Below are 16,733 nucleotides of genomic sequence, written 5' to 3' on the forward strand. Positions count from 1 at the left end.
GAATCGCGCTGCATAGAAAGTTATTTTTGAATACATTTCAGCTTTGATTTCAATCATTACGTATTACAAAATTGCATCTAAATATGGCGTCTAGTGTCAGCTGTTCATTTGATACAAATCAGCTGTGTTTGGCGTTAAACGGCAAAAATAATAAACATACGTAGTAGATGTTTAGTGAACTAACTTTTCGCCTTATTATAGTGCAGATACGGTATGAATTTAACGATTAAACAGTGTTACATTACATTTCTTTTTATTTAAACTTAAAAATTTAAACAGAAAAAATATATAAATCGGAAAATTTTATCTTTGTAGATATAAACCATAAGGATAAAAAATGGATGTAATGACAAAAGAGTTGCTGGTACCCACAAAATATATAAAAGTAATAGATGGTAGAATTTGTTTAACCATTCATAAAAATTGGTTAACCAGTTTAGTTAACACAGGTCCAATCTCTTTTATTAATCACGAACGATTAAGTGAAGATGAAATTGCAGCTTATCCTACACTTGAAGATCTGGGTCCAGACTGGATAAGAATATATGTTAGAGTATGTTAATTTATATAGATAAAGGCACTAACTTCTTTAATTTGTTTTAAATACTTTTTCAGTTATGATGGAATATTTATACAGCTTTTTTGTCTTTTGTAAGTTATAAATACAATAATATGGCAATTATGATATATATATATATTTTATTAATTTTTGCGTGCCAGCCACAAGATGAGATTGATTTACATAGATTTCTTATTCACACTCTTATTCAACTTTGCTATATGCTAGATTCAATTATGATATTATTAGCTATAATTAAAAGTATTTTGTGTAATCTATATTATTAAAGTCCATAACATTTTTAGAGATATATGTGATAATTATTTTAATTCCTAGATTTATGAAAAACAGCATAAATATGCTGTTCCACTCCCAAGAGGAAGGAATATAAATGGAAATACTCATTCAGATCTAACATATTCACAATTAATGCACTATGTTGCAGAAACTAATTATAGAAATTTGTGGAAAGAATGTTATAAAAAGTATTACAGTATGTAATACAATTAATTACTCTAATTATATGTTGGAAAAATAAATTTATTTTTTTGGTTTTATATGTACATATATATGTCCATTTTTATTTGTACGTACAGGTCCATGGAATTGCATAGAACATAGAGAACAATACAATATAACTGCTAATGTAAGCGATATATGGATTATGCAAGAAGTATTGCAAAAAATGTATGGTTGTACTTTGGTACAAATACAAAATGGATCAGTGGTATCTGTGTTGCCTGGTACACCAACCGAAATACATTGCAATCTTCTTCCAATATTGTTTGCTATTGAAACTACATCTGCCTTCCTAACATTACATGAGCAAACTGCAGAATATTCTCTCCGTGAGTAAGTACATATTATATATTCCAACTGTGATTTCTTATTAATTTTGTAATTGATTATCTGTTAATTATTTATTGCTTTTAAAGGTGTGTAATGTACAGTCCTGCTGCTTTAAGTATGAGTCATGGAAAACCATTGTTTTTAATATATCAGCTATTACAATTATCTAGAGATTTACATGATCGGGGTTTAGTATTAGGTGAAATTACCCTTAGTGATATATTACTTATGGATAATTTTACTATTCAGGTTAATATTCACAAGATTTTTATAAATATCTTTTATTAATTTAATTTTCTATTGAAATTATAACTACTTTCCCAGATTTTATTGTTAGGTGTTACCAAAAGTAAGTGACAATATATATATAAAACCTGAAAATGAACATTTCAAAGTTTCTACTAGTCAGGAAATTAAAGTAAAAAATTTTAATGGCTGTAAAAAGAATTTAGATACAATTTCATCAAATTCTATAGTACAAGAAAATTTTAAATTTGGAATAAATGCAAATATTGAAAAATTGTGTGAAATGTGGGTGTATAATTGTATTAGTAATTACGATTATTTAACTGCGTTGAATAATTTGGCTGGTAGAAGATACGGTGATCCAAGTTGTCATCATGTAATGCCTTGGGTCACAGATTTTACATCAAGATGTGGTGGTAATTGGAGAGATTTGACAAAATCTAAATTTCGATTGAACAAAGGTGACAGACAATTAGATTTAACATTTGATTCACAATCAACTGAGGTATGTATATGAACAATATTTACCAATTAAATTACTTGATACAATAATTATTTAATTAATTATAATTTCCGTAATATTTGCAGGTGGGGCATCATGTATCAGATGTATTATCAGAAATCACGTACTACGTTTATCTTTCTCGTCGCTATAATAAATCTGTCCTTTGTAAATATGTACGATCACAATGGGTGCCAGGTGAATATCCTGCCTCGATACAAAGGTTACATGACTGGAGTCCAGATGAATGTATACCACAATTTTTTACTGATCCTAGAGTTTTTAAGGCAAGATAAAACTAATAAAATTACATAATATAGTTTACATAATATATGTAATTAGGTATAATATGTATATAACTATTTGAAAATTACAGTCCATTCATGAAGATTTGCCAGATTTAGAAATTCCTGGATGGGCGACATCTCCAGAAGATTTTATTGAAAGACATAGAGAAGCTTTAGAAAGTTTTCATGTTTCTGAAAGATTACATCACTGGATAGATCTAACTTTTGGTTATAAGTAAATATTGCTTGTTTATTTTAACATTGATTGATAACATATATTAATGTTATTATTATTTATTTTTTTACATTATAGATTATCCGGTTCAGCAGCAGTAAAATCTAAAAACGTCTGTTTGCAACTTGTTGACAATCATACTACTTTAACTAACTCTGGAATTGTTCAACTTTTTACACAACCACATCCTCAGAAAATCATTCCTTCACCTTATTGGTGTAAGATCCCACCCCGACTACGCTCATCTTTCTCAGTCAATAAGTATAGTATGTCTAATATGAGAGTTTCAATTTTTTGACATAATTTTGTTTCTTTCTAAAACTAATACAGTAATTTATTATAGAAAGTGATCAATCTGGGAATAGAACTAGTGATGATGAAGGTCATAGTTCTGGATTTGAAGAAGAAGAATTACCAACATCAATTATAAATACATCGAGATCGTCTCCTTTGGTCTTAAGTCGATTATTAAGTCGTTCTCGAGGTTCTTTACTCACTACTGAAGACAATGCTAAACAAGATAAATCTACAAGTCAGACAATAATTCTTCCAAAAGATTATAACCCTGTTACAGCTATTTTGCATGTGGAAACTATGCATGCATTTATGAATAAAGTAAGCTCTCAAGTTTATAAACCGCAATTTGAGTTACATGAGTCATCCACAAATTACAAACAAATTGTGGCTAGTGGACGTATTAAGGAACAACAAATTCTCGGTTGTTTAATTTTGGAAATATTTTTGTCTAATAAATTTCGAGCAACATGGAATGTTGAAAAAGTATCATTTGTAAAAAGACTTGCTACATGCTTAAACATCTTGAAAATGTCGGCTGATAGTCTACCTAAATGTGTAAGAAATGCTGTTGCCTTATTGCTTCAAGTTGATATTATACCAAATAGTTACGATATTGATAACATAGAAGTAAGTATTTCTCTAAGTAATTATTATAATAAATATTTAATGACATTACTTTATATTATGTATTCATCTCTTTCTATATTATATTAATCTATTATATGTTGATTAATAGATTATTAATATATATATATATATATAACATTATAAATTTGTAATATTTTGATTAGATTAGATATAGTTATATTGTATAATAAAATTATATAATATTATGTGATTTTTCAGGTAACTGATATGCCTTTTCGTTACCCAACTATTACACACATGGGTCTACCTCCACCATCTGCACATCAATTTTTACAACCAATACTTTCTGGAAGTTTATTTCCATTTTCCAAGTATTATAAATATTTGTTTAATATTGTAGAAATGTTACAAGAATATAATAATTTAGTTCGTGAATTAAATTTTATAATGAAGTCTGAAGAAGATATAGATTTTATATGTAAGACAAAAACAAAATTCCTTTGTAAGATCAGTGAATGTAAAGTTAAAGCAATTGCAAGAGAATTAGAACATGTATTGTTCCATACTGGAGTTGCAAGGGAAGCATATTTAGAGCTAATAATGCCTCATATACAGCAAGTAATGGAAGAACCTTATAGTGCTGTTTTGGCTGCATGGCATTTATTTGATCCTATTGCTAAGTAAGTTATTTATAAATTATAAGATTTTTCGTTCATTTTTATGAATGTTCAAATATTCATTATAAAATATTATACTTTATAATAAAATTAAATAGCTTTCTTTGATATATTTGATATTTATAATATTTTAATCTTTTTTTAATTTACTATTTTTTTTAATGTATTGTATAATTGGTAATTTTCCAGAGCATTGGGTCCTCGAGATACTGCACAAACATTCCTTTTATCCATTATGAAATTATATGAAAATGGTTCCTTTATAGATAATTTTGCTCATGCTGATATTCTCCCTTCAGGATTAATAGCAAAATTGAAAACTACGCGTTTATATCATAGAAATTTCTTGCTTAAGCTTATGGTAAGATTGGGTTTACGACGATTTTTGGAAAATTTTATTGCACCTCTTGTGGAAGCAGTTGGAGGCTACAGAGATTATGTGCAAGGATCTTCAACATATATTCATAAAACTGGCAATCTCAAGTAAGAAAAATCACATACAAAATTTTTAAATATATAACAATTATATTACAGTAAAATAGTTCTAACAAAAATTACATAATTTTAAAAGGAAATTAATTTAAATCAATATATACACAACATGCATATATAGTTAGACTTGAGACTTTCACTGTCCAGTATTACAGAATTTGTATACTCAAAGCATCCCGGTGTAAGTTATTCTTAATATTAATATTAACAGCAGTGTATTAATTGACTCTCTACTAAACATACTATACCAGCGTATATGTATACATATATCCATTAATATGAATAGCTTCTGATGAGTTTATTTCCTCTTACAGGAGTTGTGATTTAAGTGGGATATGTAATGATGGAGAAGGAATTTTATCTCCTTTAGATGAGGATTTTTCTGCAGATTCAGAACATAATATTACTTTATCACCTGTACCTATAACTGGTGACTATGCACGTGATATAAATTCAGCTGACAATGATGTCGAGGGTAAGCGATCAAATATAATAAACATACATATATCTAAAAAATTGTAAAAAATTTTATGTACTTTGCTTACTATAGAAGTATTTACAATGGAAACAGAAGAAAGTTCTTGGATATCTCTAAATTCTGGTGCAACATATGATATTGATCTAAATGTTGATTTGAGTTTGAATCTAAATGATGATTTAAATGAAGAGGGAAGTAAAATTTCACCACTGAAATCTGTTAAATCGCCAACAATTCCTATACCAAAAATATCCAATTCTTCCAGTAAATCTCTGACAGAGTTTAGTAATATTGGTTGTCATGTTGGAAGTAAGACTTCTAATGATGAATTTACTTATGGTGGATTTGGCCATCCTACTAATACTTCTGAGGAAACATGTACTATAGGAGTTGAAGAACAAAATTCTGCAATATTAAAAATGGATGTTAATAAATCTAGCACTGCAGAACATGAAAATATCCAATTGGATCACACTTATCAAAAGTCTACATCGAATGAGTGCACAACATCTGAAATGAGTGCTGAATCTATTATCTGGTTGTCTCATCGACTTGGTCCCGTGCTTACTGCCCGATATTTATCACGAAATTTATTGAGAATGCTTACATTATGTTACACTGGGAAAGAGAACTTAACAATAACCGATGATACTTCCTTGTTTATTGAAGGTATTCCCTGGAATAAGAAAGTTTTACTTGGTGATCATAATGCTAATAAAGTGTTGGAATGCCTTGCAGCTATTGCAGGTTATTTTACTTGTATAATTTATATATGTAATCACCAACTTAAAGTTCTAAAAATGAAGCTAATTTAAATATTTATATAGGTTTATATGGAGAACAAATTATAGTATTGCAATATTTTGCACACATGGTAGAACTTCTAGCGCTTTGTAAAAGAAAGTTGACACAAAATTTAGAAGGGGGACTTATTTCATGTTTAACCCTTTTAAACCATATTACGCCATATCTTAGTGACGCAGTACTGATGGATATACTTCATGTATGATAAATACTGTACAAGTTTTTTAACACTGAACAGTGCATATTTGACAATATACCCAATTTTCCATTTTCCATTTTAGGAACCAATCGTGAAAGCAATACTGTATCCTACAGTTCGTATATTATCATCCACAAGATTCACTTTTCCCAATGGTATAATCGCACGTTCGATAATGACAGAAAAATGTTTAGAAACTTTATTTATGTTTAGTTTACGATTGGGTAGTGTCATTACAAGAAATCATTTAGCTGTACCTATTCAACGTTTTTTTTTAGCATTTGATAAATCATTTAATCAAGATGTTACAGAAAATGTTAAGGATGAGATTCACCAAAAGACAATAAGTGAGCACTTTATAAGGTACATATTACATTACATATTTTAATATTATTTTAAACATAACAAATACATAAACATATGAGAGAATCATATGTTCTACTATAATAAAAGTATAATATATGGATATATGTATTTTTATAGTGTAAAGATTTTAAATGAAGATAATAGAGATATTCTGGGACCTCAAACAAATTTTAATCAAGATGTTGCTGATTCTTATTCTCCCCCAGTTGTAGAAAATATAGATGCCGCTGATACTCAAAAGAATAAGGTAACTAAAGATATTATTTAATAAATTTTTATATTTAATAGTTACTGCGGTTTATTAGATATCCAACATATATTTAGGCACTTGAAGAACTAAAAGCTGTATTTACAACAGAATTTGCTCATAAAACATATATGCTCTTTTATAAATGTATTGATAGTGAAGTAATGGAACAAATACTTAAAAATCATGAACATATACGCAATTTATGTCATAAATATGAGCAAGAAACAAAAACGATTTTTAATACTGGTATATTCTATATTATATTCCATTTATTTTTACTTCCCTCTTTTTACAGTTTTTATAGATCTTTTTACTTAAGATCTTTAATTTAATGTATCTTTCAATTCTTTTAAAGATGATAACAAGTATAATACATCATACAACAATTATAATGTAACAGGAAATATGGAAATAAAAAATAAAGATGCAGTTAATTTTGAAAATATATCAATTGTGGGAAATAGGTTTGCTGTGCAAACGAATGACGCTGGGGATTATGTTACTTCAGAAAACATAATATCTAATCGTGAAGCAAATTGTTCTTTATCAAATGGAAGACAGTTACGAGGAAATTGGTTAGCATATTGGGAACATGAAATTGGAAGATCAGAAAAAGATACAGCATTTAATATAAAACAAATAAAACTCCAAACTTTCAGCGGTCATACTAATAGTATTAGATGCCTGTATGTGTTAGATAATGAGAATAGTTTTATGAGTGGAGGAAGAGATAAGACTGTGAAATTATGGAGTTTAAGAAGTCAGGTAAAATTATACATATGTTATACCAATCCTAAACATATGCAATGTAATTCTAAAATCGTGATACATCTGAAACAGAGGTGACTTCTTACGTGAAAGTAAATTAAAAACATAGAATCTATATTTTCAATCTACTTTTACATTAGAAATCATTTTCTTTCTGTTTGTACTATGACTTTGGAATAATGCCAACAGAAAGACAAACAGGCAGAGAAATCTTTCATAATAAAAGAAATTAAAAAAAAAAGAAAATAAATAAAAACAAAGGAAATTAAAGTAATAAGATTATATCAGTTAATGTAGAAAATATAATAATAGAATATTAGTGGTATTCAATATAAAAATCTTATATTAATAGATATAGAGACATATATTTTATATATATAAAAAGAGCTTACACTTAAGTAGCATATTTTATCAATAGGGGGATGGAAACACTGTCACATCCTGTCAGTATACTTATACTGGACATAAAAAGTCGATCCTTGCCCTTACATTCCTAGAATCTTTACGATATGTAGTTACCTGTGATGGCACAATTCATTGCTGGGATCCTTTTATGGGTTCCCTTCTTGGATGTCCAGAAAGCTCACGTCCAGTCCCTGTAAATACACTAGCTGCAAGTCCTCCCCCATGTACAACTTTACTTGTGGGTACAACTGATATTACTCTGAGAGTTATTGATTGTAGAACATTTCAGTATGTCAATGAAATGAAAGTAAGTATTATCATATTAAGTATGCCATTATAAGTTATTTAATAAAATAATTATTTCCTTTTTCTTCAGGTATCTGTAAATCCAACAGGTTTGATTCGATGTATTGCAGTAGCACCTAGTGGTTATTGGGTAGCATTGGGTCAAGCATCAGGTTTTTTAACAATTTTAGATATTCGTACTGGACTTATTATTGCATCTTGGAAAGGCCATGAATGTGAAGTGTGTTATTTCTAAAACATGATCATAAAAATATTCAGTATAGAAATACTTAATTGCTCTTCTTTCAGATATTACAATTAGAGGCAATTAATGAAACTACATTAATTAGTTCTTCACTAGATGAAACTATTGCTGTATGGAGTGCACTAGATGGGAAACTAAAATTTCATATGAAGTAAAATAAGATGTTATCTTTTATTACATGATCAAAGTTGTCGTTTTAAATATATTTGAATAAAGAAATAAATTTTATATTTTTAATTTTTAGGGGCTCCACAGAACCAGTTCATTGCATGACTACGTATGAACAAGAATTAGTTATAGGAACAACTGCAAATCGGATAGGAGTTTACACATCCATAGAAACAACAGCTTCATTTTCATCATCAAAATTAAAGTCTGATACTTTCAAAGGTCTCCTTACGACAATGGCGGTTCTCCCTCTTAATAGATTATTGCTATTAGGAGCAGATAATGGTGGAATAACATTAATTTGTTAAATACTATATATACATATGACCTTTAAATATAAATTAATATATATACATAAATTTAATAATTTAAATATACAATTTTACAAATTTAATTAAAGCATTAATGTCTATTCATCATTTTTAAAAAGGATGTAGTATACTATATACAAAATTAAATAATTTCATTTTTTATGACATAGCATAAGGAAAAAATTTTATACATAGGTTATATCTGTCCTTGTTCCAATTACTTTTAAAGCAAGTTCAGGGGACATTTTATAGATACCAAGATCTGCTAGTATCTCGCGTCCAGCAAGTTCGTCCTCATTGTTCAGAGCTTCAACAAGTAACATCGCTGAACCTAACATGATATTTAATAGAATGCATGCTTCTTTAATCCTGAAATATTATTTGGACAATTAAATATACAGAATATTAAACATATATGTATACTACATAGTGTAAGGAAAGAAGGTATGTTTGAAACAAAATATACAAATTCCTTATGCTAATAAAATAAACAGTATAGTGCAATAAATTTGTAATTTGTCAGATTTAAGTATTAAAGAATTAAAATGTTTTCAAAAGAAATTTGCATATTCAGATATTTCATGCTCTCCCTCTCTTTCTCTCTCACTCCCCCCCTTTCCTCTCTATAGATAATATCATAATTATCTGTTACTTACAAAGGAAAATATGATTCTGGTTCACTAATATATAGGCCAAATAATGGAAACAAGTTTCTGAAAATGTCATATTGTAATTGTTCAGCTCCACCCATGTTAAAATGATTTACTAGAACAACTTCTTCTAAAATAAACTGCAATAAAAAATATCTATTTGTATAAATACTTAATATAACGTTAGTTTTTAAAATAATTTCATAATTTATATCTAACTTGATCGAATTGTGAAGCTAAAGTTTTCCAAGCTTGCTGAAATAGTGGCAAAGCAAGTGTGTTGTGCAACAGATTAAGTTGTGTTGCTAATTCTTGAAACATGGAATAGCCACTTGGTGTCACAGACAAAGAAACAATTTCTTTAGTAGACTGCATTGCAAACCATCTGTAGAAAATATGATCCAAATTAATTTTATATTCCTAGAAACTCTATATGTAACTTTGTATATGTAATTATACATAATGAAATACTTAATATTTATGTACGTTTATATACAAATATTTAAAAAATTAACATGATACAAAATAATGTTAAAAAAGAACTTTATCTGTTACTATAATAAATAGTTAACTTATTTAAAACTATACTTTAGAAAAATGTGTTACTTGTCTTCATTACATTATTCTTACTTTCATATTTAATGTTCCATTATTGTTAATAATTATTAACATTTAACATTATAATGTAAAAGACATAATAATTAAAAAGCAATTTTCTTACCAAATCTAAATTTAAAAAATTCAGAGTAAAAGATTTAGTGTCAATATAAAAAAAATATGCGATTATTAAAATCCTAAACTTCTCTACAATGAACATTTTTTCACTTCATACGTAAATATTAAACTGTTATTTTTACATACATAATAATATATAAATAAATTTGGTATTGAACATCCGTACTTATCTGTTCTATATGGTCTGCTTTTTGCTTTTACATCTAAAGATACAGAATCACTAATTTCATTTATTAATTTCTTTTCTAATCTTCTTAAGAGAGCAACAGCTTCATCAAATACAGAACCTTCAACTTCTCCTACGTTTGTAGTAATATCATTTCCTTTCAATGTAGCAGTTTCAACTGTTTCAAACTGTTGCTTGAAGAAGTATAATTGCAAAAAATGCTAGAAATAAGAAATTAGATAATATATAAAAAATATCTCTCTGAAACATGTATTTTATATATAAAATACTTACTACTGTTACACCCCATTCTTCTAAAACAGTTGCCACATAATGTAATGTATTAAGAATACATGGCATAAGAGATGTTAAAGGATCTTCATAATTTTCATGTAATAATTGAAGCAATCTTACTCTCCAGTCATCAATTAATTCTAATTGTAGTTCAAGAAACTGTAACCTGCAAAAATAAAAAATTCATGTACATGTTCAAAAATTTTATGTCAATAGCTTTTGTCCGAAACATTTTTCAAGATATTCAAGATACTTTTCAAGTATGTACTTATATATGTATATATATAATTGCACAATATAATTTTATTGTATAAATGATCGTATATATTATCCACTTACCTGTGCCCTGGTTGAGGTAAATGCTTATACCTATCAGAAATTGTCGTGAGAAGTGTTAAAAAAGCATCTGCACATTCAGTTACTTTCATATCATCAGTATCGGAGCTTGGTAATTTGTCCCAAGCTGTATTTGAACTCAAAATGGCATCCATTTTTTCGGTTGCATCTGATAATATAATACGAATAAAATGTTTAAAACCATTTTAATAAAAAATTAATTTAACATTTCATATGAAATTATAATATATTAAATAAATGATTGCTTAAATAAAAAATAATAAAAAAACATTTTATAACATTACATTTTTTTTCCATGTTAATCCACTTTACAAAAATATGAGCTTGTGTAAGTACAAAAACAGTAGCTGGTTGAGTTGAAGGATAAAATAACGTCTCTCTCAATTCCCGTTCAAAACCTAAAGCTTCATCAACCAAATGAGCAAATAAGGCATCATCGTACTGCACTATCGATAATTCAGAATGTAGTTTTTCAACTGCTAATTGTATTAAAGCTCGCATGAACTCGACCTATCACGACAGAATATATACAAAATTTTATTCTATGTTTCAATGTGTAAATAACAATAAAAACAATGCATATTCAATTGTATATTACCTTCATATCTATATAATTGAGACCTATTGAATTTGCAGCAGGTTGTACATTTTTCTGGACCCACTGAACATGATCTTTAATCCAAGTTAATATTTGAGTAAAGAACCATTCAGGTTTATCTTGCCGATTTGTTAACTTAGAACCTGTGAAATGATATATAAATCTTTGTCTAAGTGGCCGTACTAGCAATGAAATTGGTAAACTCACAGGAGTAAAATCAGTTAATAAAACTGATGTTACCACAGACTTTGCAGATTCTTCTCTATACATTTAGTCAAAGATGAAATATATCTATTCCAATAACATAGATAAACTTAATAAAATACGAAAATAAAATTTATGCTTTCTAAGGATACGGTAATTGTAAGTGCAATAAATATTCTGTAAGTATTTTAAATTTTATTAATGTTTCTGGCATAGGAGTATGTAATGTATTTGCATTACTGCCACAAAAGGGCCACTTTAATGTTTTTAGTATATCATTATATTCTCTGAAAATTATTATTATGTATAATTAATCACATATACATACGTAAATACATATATACATATTGCATACTTGGACAATTTATCCTTTATAAGGTTATGCCAAAAGTGAAGAGTTTCTTTGACATAATTTTGGAGATAATGACAATTTGATGATCGTAGTTGACAACTAATATTTGTAAGGTCCGCATATAATGAAATAGTTGATTCGTCATCACCATTTGTCAGAGATACTTGTATTTCATCACTAAAATCATAATCTTTTAAAGTTTTAAATAATTGTAAAATATAAATAGTTGAATAATAATTTACCTAATATTTTCAACATATTTTATGAAATTTAGATATGATAAAGATTTATCCAAATAACTTATAACGTCAATAATTTTTTGCATTTCAAAACTTTTATCATTTTCTTGCATTATTTCCTGTATGTTACCTCTGAACTCTGCAGAATTTTCTTCCAATTGTTGAAATTCAACACTAATTTTTTCAACACTTTCTATAACTGCCTTTACTTTTGACGGAGCTTCAGTCGATGCCATTGATAACTAAAAATTTAAAAGACCAATAACTGAAAACATCTTTTGCACTATGTTTGCGAAGACATGTAAAAATATATATTATTTTTGGCAAAGTCCTAAAATAATAATATATTTTTAAATACATACCGACTTTTCAATTTCATTTTTCTGTGCATTAAGGGATTGGTGAAATTCATATATTTTATTAAGCCCTTTCAGATCATTTCCTAATTCCATATTAAATTTTTGTATAATTGTTTCCTTTGTATCAACCATAATGTTACACTGTAAATATTCTACAATATGTACTTTAAAAGTTTGACAGTTTAAGGTTATGATACTTAATTTTGTGACATATATACGTGTATTTAAATACGCTACTATACCGATTATGATTTAGAACAATTCATAGCAATTTTTCACAGTTTTATTGTTTTCATTTACTTCGAGTTAATTGTTATTTTAATTCATAATTAATGTCATGCTTTTATTTAACAATCGAAGCTATTCAAAAATATTATTTAATAAGTGCAAACATTTCAGTTTGCTATGTTTTAAATATTTGATGTTATTATTTCTAAACTTGTAAAACATCATTTGTATACATATGTATATATATATTTATAGGTTATAACATTTTATTTACATAAAATAAAATCTATTATTGAATTGTCAAAAATATTGTATTGCAATAAAAATTTGTCTTTATGTAATGTATGATGTACATGATATTATACGTACATATGTATGCATATATATAGAATTTGGTAGAAGTTAAAGCTTTTTCTTCCAGACTGTTCCAGATTGTTCCAGATTGTTTAATTTAATAAATATATTAAATATTTTGTAATAAAAGTTTTTCCATGTTTTTTGACTATTTCATAATTTTGCAAATATTATGATATGTTTAATTTACTTCTGATATAATTGTAATCGATCATTGCTTTTGGGTTTTTAATAATTTCTCTTCGTATCATGAATTTTTGAAAGAATTGTTATATCATTTTCTTCCATTTATCTTCCATTGGGAAATGAATAGTTTTTTTAGGGAACCAATTATTTCACTTTTTCTATCTCATGAAAATGGTTTTATTTTATACAACATACTCAAATTTACATATAATTATCAATTAAATCCATTTTATAAAACATGAAATGTTCTTCAAATTCAAATACTCGAGTTTGCGAGAAAAATAAGGTAAGTATATACCTAAATATACTATGATAAAGGTTTTACAGTTGTTTAAAAAAAAATATTACTCCGACTTTGATGTGAAACTTAAAAGAATAAAAAGATTTATGTACAAATTATATTATTAAAATACGTGAAAGACTACAATATGGGCTAGAATGGAAGTTTCGCTTTTTGTATTTAGTCAACAACTATTTTCGCTGCAATAAAATATCCATATGCAAAGTATTTACTATTTTATGGTAAATACCTACATTTCACATACAATTCAATATAAAGTGATTCTTAAAAGTTACGATCACCTTAGTGTATAATTATTAAATCATGTGCACACGTAGTCACTAATTACTACTATACCTATATTTTTTTTCTAATTAAGAAAGAATAAAAAGAATCTTCGATAAAAATATATGAAATAGGAGAATATATAGTGCGCATAAAAATATTTTATTTTATAAAATGTCGCAAACAACATCTGGACGGAAATTAATTTCAATTTAAATCAGATACAGAAATATTTAATATAATCAATTAGTCACCATTTGAATCGCGTATAGTTAATTCTTCCGTTATTTGTCTTTCATTATTTATGATCAATAAATAATTGCCATTCGATGTCCGATCTGATAGAAATCATTTGTAGAAAATATCGATTGGTTAACCTAATTGAAAAATTATCATATTTCATGACAATATCAGGATTTTATATAAAAAATTTTTAGTATTAAGTTTTTATGATTATAGATTGTATGTCATAAGTGCATCTAGTAAATTTCAAGTCGTTCTCAAAGGGTAAGAGGCATTTTTATATCAAATTAGTCTGAAACGAAAGAGACATTAGGCACCTACTCACACTTATCCTATTCTTCTACTCTTTAAAACTTGGAGGCTGAGCCTTTTTAGAAGTTAGATGAAGTAATTTACTAAATGACGTGTAAAAAATTTTTGAAAGAATTGCAATTGATCGGAATCGCGAAGAAAATTATAGTTACAGAGATTTCTTTTTGCAACCTTTTTATCTGAGCCTGTAATCAAAATTAAAAAAATACGGTTTCCAGATTTATGTCAGTTACAGCTATACTACATGCTGAAAATTTCACCGATATCGCTTGTTGCGTAAACAAGCGATATACATTCGAAGAGGTAAGAATCTTTGGATTTATTACAGTTGTAAGGTATAGGCCCAATGTCGTGAAAAACTGCAATTCTCATCATTTTTAACCGTTTGTAGCTAATAGCAGCGTTAATCGATTTCGATGGAATTTTCAGTATGTAATACAGGGTGATTGGTAATTGGTGGTACAAGCGGAAAGGGGGTGATTCTACGCGAAAAAAGAAGTCGAAAATATAGAATACAAATTTTTCGTTTGAATCTTTGTCTTCGAGAAAATCCACTTTGAATTTTCGCTCGGTATGCGTGCACTTTATCGCGTCTCGTTATAACGGATCTCACTGTAGATCGTTGTCTCGATGGAAAAATTAAAAAAAAAAATTTTTTTATTCTATATTTTCGACTTCTTTTTTGCGTAGGATCACCCCCTTTCCGCTTGTACTACCAGTTACAAACCACTCTGTATAACTGACAAATCTACAAAATGTATTTCTTAAATTTTCATTACTTAGAAATTAGACTGCAGCGGCACGCTAATAAATTCAAATCTTATTGTTGTTTTGCCTCGGAGCATCAATATCGTAGGACACACACATATTGTATTAATAATCAAACTCCGAGCAAAACAATGTCGCCGTTACTTTCAACAGTCAAACGCAGTCGAGATCAAACTTTCCGACTGTCCCCCGACCAGTATAAATAAACGAGCGAATTGACGAGGAGAGAGTTTAGCAATCGAAGAGTAAGCATATCAACGCATCAAAGTGTATACGAAGTTTCTCGACACACGCGCGTATTTATTCCGATTAATTATATACCAGGATTTGTGCTTTGTATCAAGGCATTACAAATAAAGTGCTCACGACACTTAGAGTATAATATTGATATTTGAGCTACCTCATCCTCTACAAGTCTAATTAGGAAACTTATTCATCCAACTTGTCCAAAAACTCGAATCGTTCAAACTAATTTTAAAAAAGTTACTTTTTTTTTGTTTTAAAGGGCACATGAATATAAGTACGAGAAACTGTACATCTATGTGTAGTATACATAAAATACTTTGTACATGTTTGACTATAACTTCCGTTGCTGATTTCTAACGTCTTTTTTTCAACGTGTTTCGGATAGACGATATTACGGACTACGCGACTATTAGCAGCACTTACCCTACGTAGCTATGTATCTAGATATAGTCCTGCACAAATATGACGATGTAGAAAAGTATTACAAATCGTAGACAACTTTTTGTTACCTTTCATTATCATTAATTCATTATCGCGCACAATTTGTTTTGGAATTTTATGTCTTCATATTCTGCCATTTGACCATTTCATACATGTAGTAAGTAGGTAGGTATATTTGTTTTTATTGTTGCGAAATACTAGTAAATGAATTATGATCGAAGTGTTGATTATTACATTCTAATTTCCCGGAATAACATTCCTTTAATTCTTTTACCGACGCAAGAAAATTGCTTTGAAGAGATAAAAATCGAAATACAATTTGTTTACTAGTAATATTTATGTATTTATAAGGCACTTTGTATTTTATTATTTTGAAGCAGGAATACGAAACATACTCTACACGAA

The 16,733-nt window shown here is 27.9% G+C and overlaps 2 protein-coding genes and 1 long non-coding RNA gene across 6 annotated transcripts; 1 reads left to right on the forward strand and 2 right to left on the reverse strand.

Annotated features, from left to right (window-relative positions):
- Window positions 1-13: 13 nt before the first annotated feature.
- Window positions 14-9,079, forward strand: LOC117239299 (WD repeat-containing protein 81). 4 transcript variants are annotated; one of them, XM_033504789.1, is made up of 24 exons: window positions 80-211; window positions 316-553; window positions 896-1,052; window positions 1,156-1,411; window positions 1,495-1,657; window positions 1,746-2,159; window positions 2,243-2,443; window positions 2,533-2,678; window positions 2,757-2,944; window positions 3,022-3,602; window positions 3,822-4,243; window positions 4,430-4,723; window positions 5,047-5,207; window positions 5,283-5,957; window positions 6,038-6,213; window positions 6,296-6,368; window positions 6,492-6,576; window positions 6,697-6,826; window positions 6,904-7,075; window positions 7,185-7,594; window positions 8,016-8,309; window positions 8,379-8,528; window positions 8,597-8,703; window positions 8,797-9,079. In XM_033504789.1, exons 2-24 carry the CDS (start codon window positions 338-340, stop codon window positions 9,026-9,028), a joined length of 5,703 nt encoding a protein of 1,900 aa, XP_033360680.1. In that variant the 5' UTR covers window positions 80-211; window positions 316-337; the 3' UTR covers window positions 9,029-9,079. The 4 variants fall into 4 exon arrangements, with proteins under 4 accessions (XP_033360678.1, XP_033360680.1, XP_033360677.1 ...); XM_033504787.1 differs by having other exon boundaries at window positions 14-141; window positions 6,296-6,576; window positions 8,797-9,028; XM_033504786.1 differs by having other exon boundaries at window positions 6,296-6,576; window positions 8,797-9,028.
- Window positions 7,986-8,402, reverse strand: LOC117239303. The gene is made up of 2 exons (XR_004494409.1): window positions 8,261-8,402; window positions 7,986-8,193 (listed from the first exon to the last, which is right to left on the reverse strand). It is a non-coding gene; the product is annotated as an uncharacterized LOC117239303 (long non-coding RNA).
- Window positions 9,080-9,201: 122 nt separating the features above from the next.
- Window positions 9,202-13,319, reverse strand: LOC117239301 (RAD50-interacting protein 1). Its single transcript, XM_033504793.1, has 12 exons — window positions 12,989-13,319; window positions 12,630-12,868; window positions 12,391-12,564; window positions 12,188-12,322; window positions 11,832-12,093; window positions 11,518-11,743; window positions 11,216-11,381; window positions 10,877-11,042; window positions 10,583-10,803; window positions 9,901-10,066; window positions 9,688-9,821; window positions 9,202-9,400 (listed from the first exon to the last, which is right to left on the reverse strand). Exons 1-12 carry the CDS (start codon window positions 13,115-13,117, stop codon window positions 9,217-9,219), a joined length of 2,202 nt encoding a protein of 733 aa, XP_033360684.1. The 5' UTR covers window positions 13,118-13,319; the 3' UTR covers window positions 9,202-9,216.
- Window positions 13,320-16,733: the final 3,414 nt, after the last annotated feature.

Source organism: Bombus vosnesenskii, unplaced genomic scaffold (genome assembly GCF_011952255.1).
Source record: "Bombus vosnesenskii isolate JDL3184/JDL3185 unplaced genomic scaffold, Bvos_JDL3184-5_v1.1 scf7180000013913, whole genome shotgun sequence".
Classification (NCBI taxonomy): domain Eukaryota; kingdom Metazoa; phylum Arthropoda; class Insecta; order Hymenoptera; family Apidae; genus Bombus; species Bombus vosnesenskii.

Bases quoted from the DNA above. Each gene is read 5' to 3' on its own strand.
- LOC117239299 (XM_033504787.1), top strand. From the start codon at position 338: ATGGATGTAATGACAAAAGAGTTGCTGGTACCCACAAAATATATAAAA. The intron at 2,945-3,021 runs GTATGTCTAATA...AATTTATTATAG, and splicing joins TTTCTCAGTCAATAAGTATA to AAAGTGATCAATCTGGGAAT. The intron at 7,595-8,015 runs GTAAAATTATAC...TTTTATCAATAG, and splicing joins TATGGAGTTTAAGAAGTCAG to GGGGATGGAAACACTGTCAC.
- LOC117239301 (XM_033504793.1), bottom strand. From the start codon at position 13,117: ATGGTTGATACAAAGGAAACAATTATACAAAAATTTAATATGGAATTA. The intron at 12,323-12,390 runs GTATGCAATATG...AATAATTTTCAG, and splicing joins ATAAAGGATAAATTGTCCAA to AGAATATAATGATATACTAA. The intron at 12,094-12,187 runs GTATCCTTAGAA...CTAAATGTATAG, and splicing joins TTATTGCACTTACAATTACC to AGAAGAATCTGCAAAGTCTG.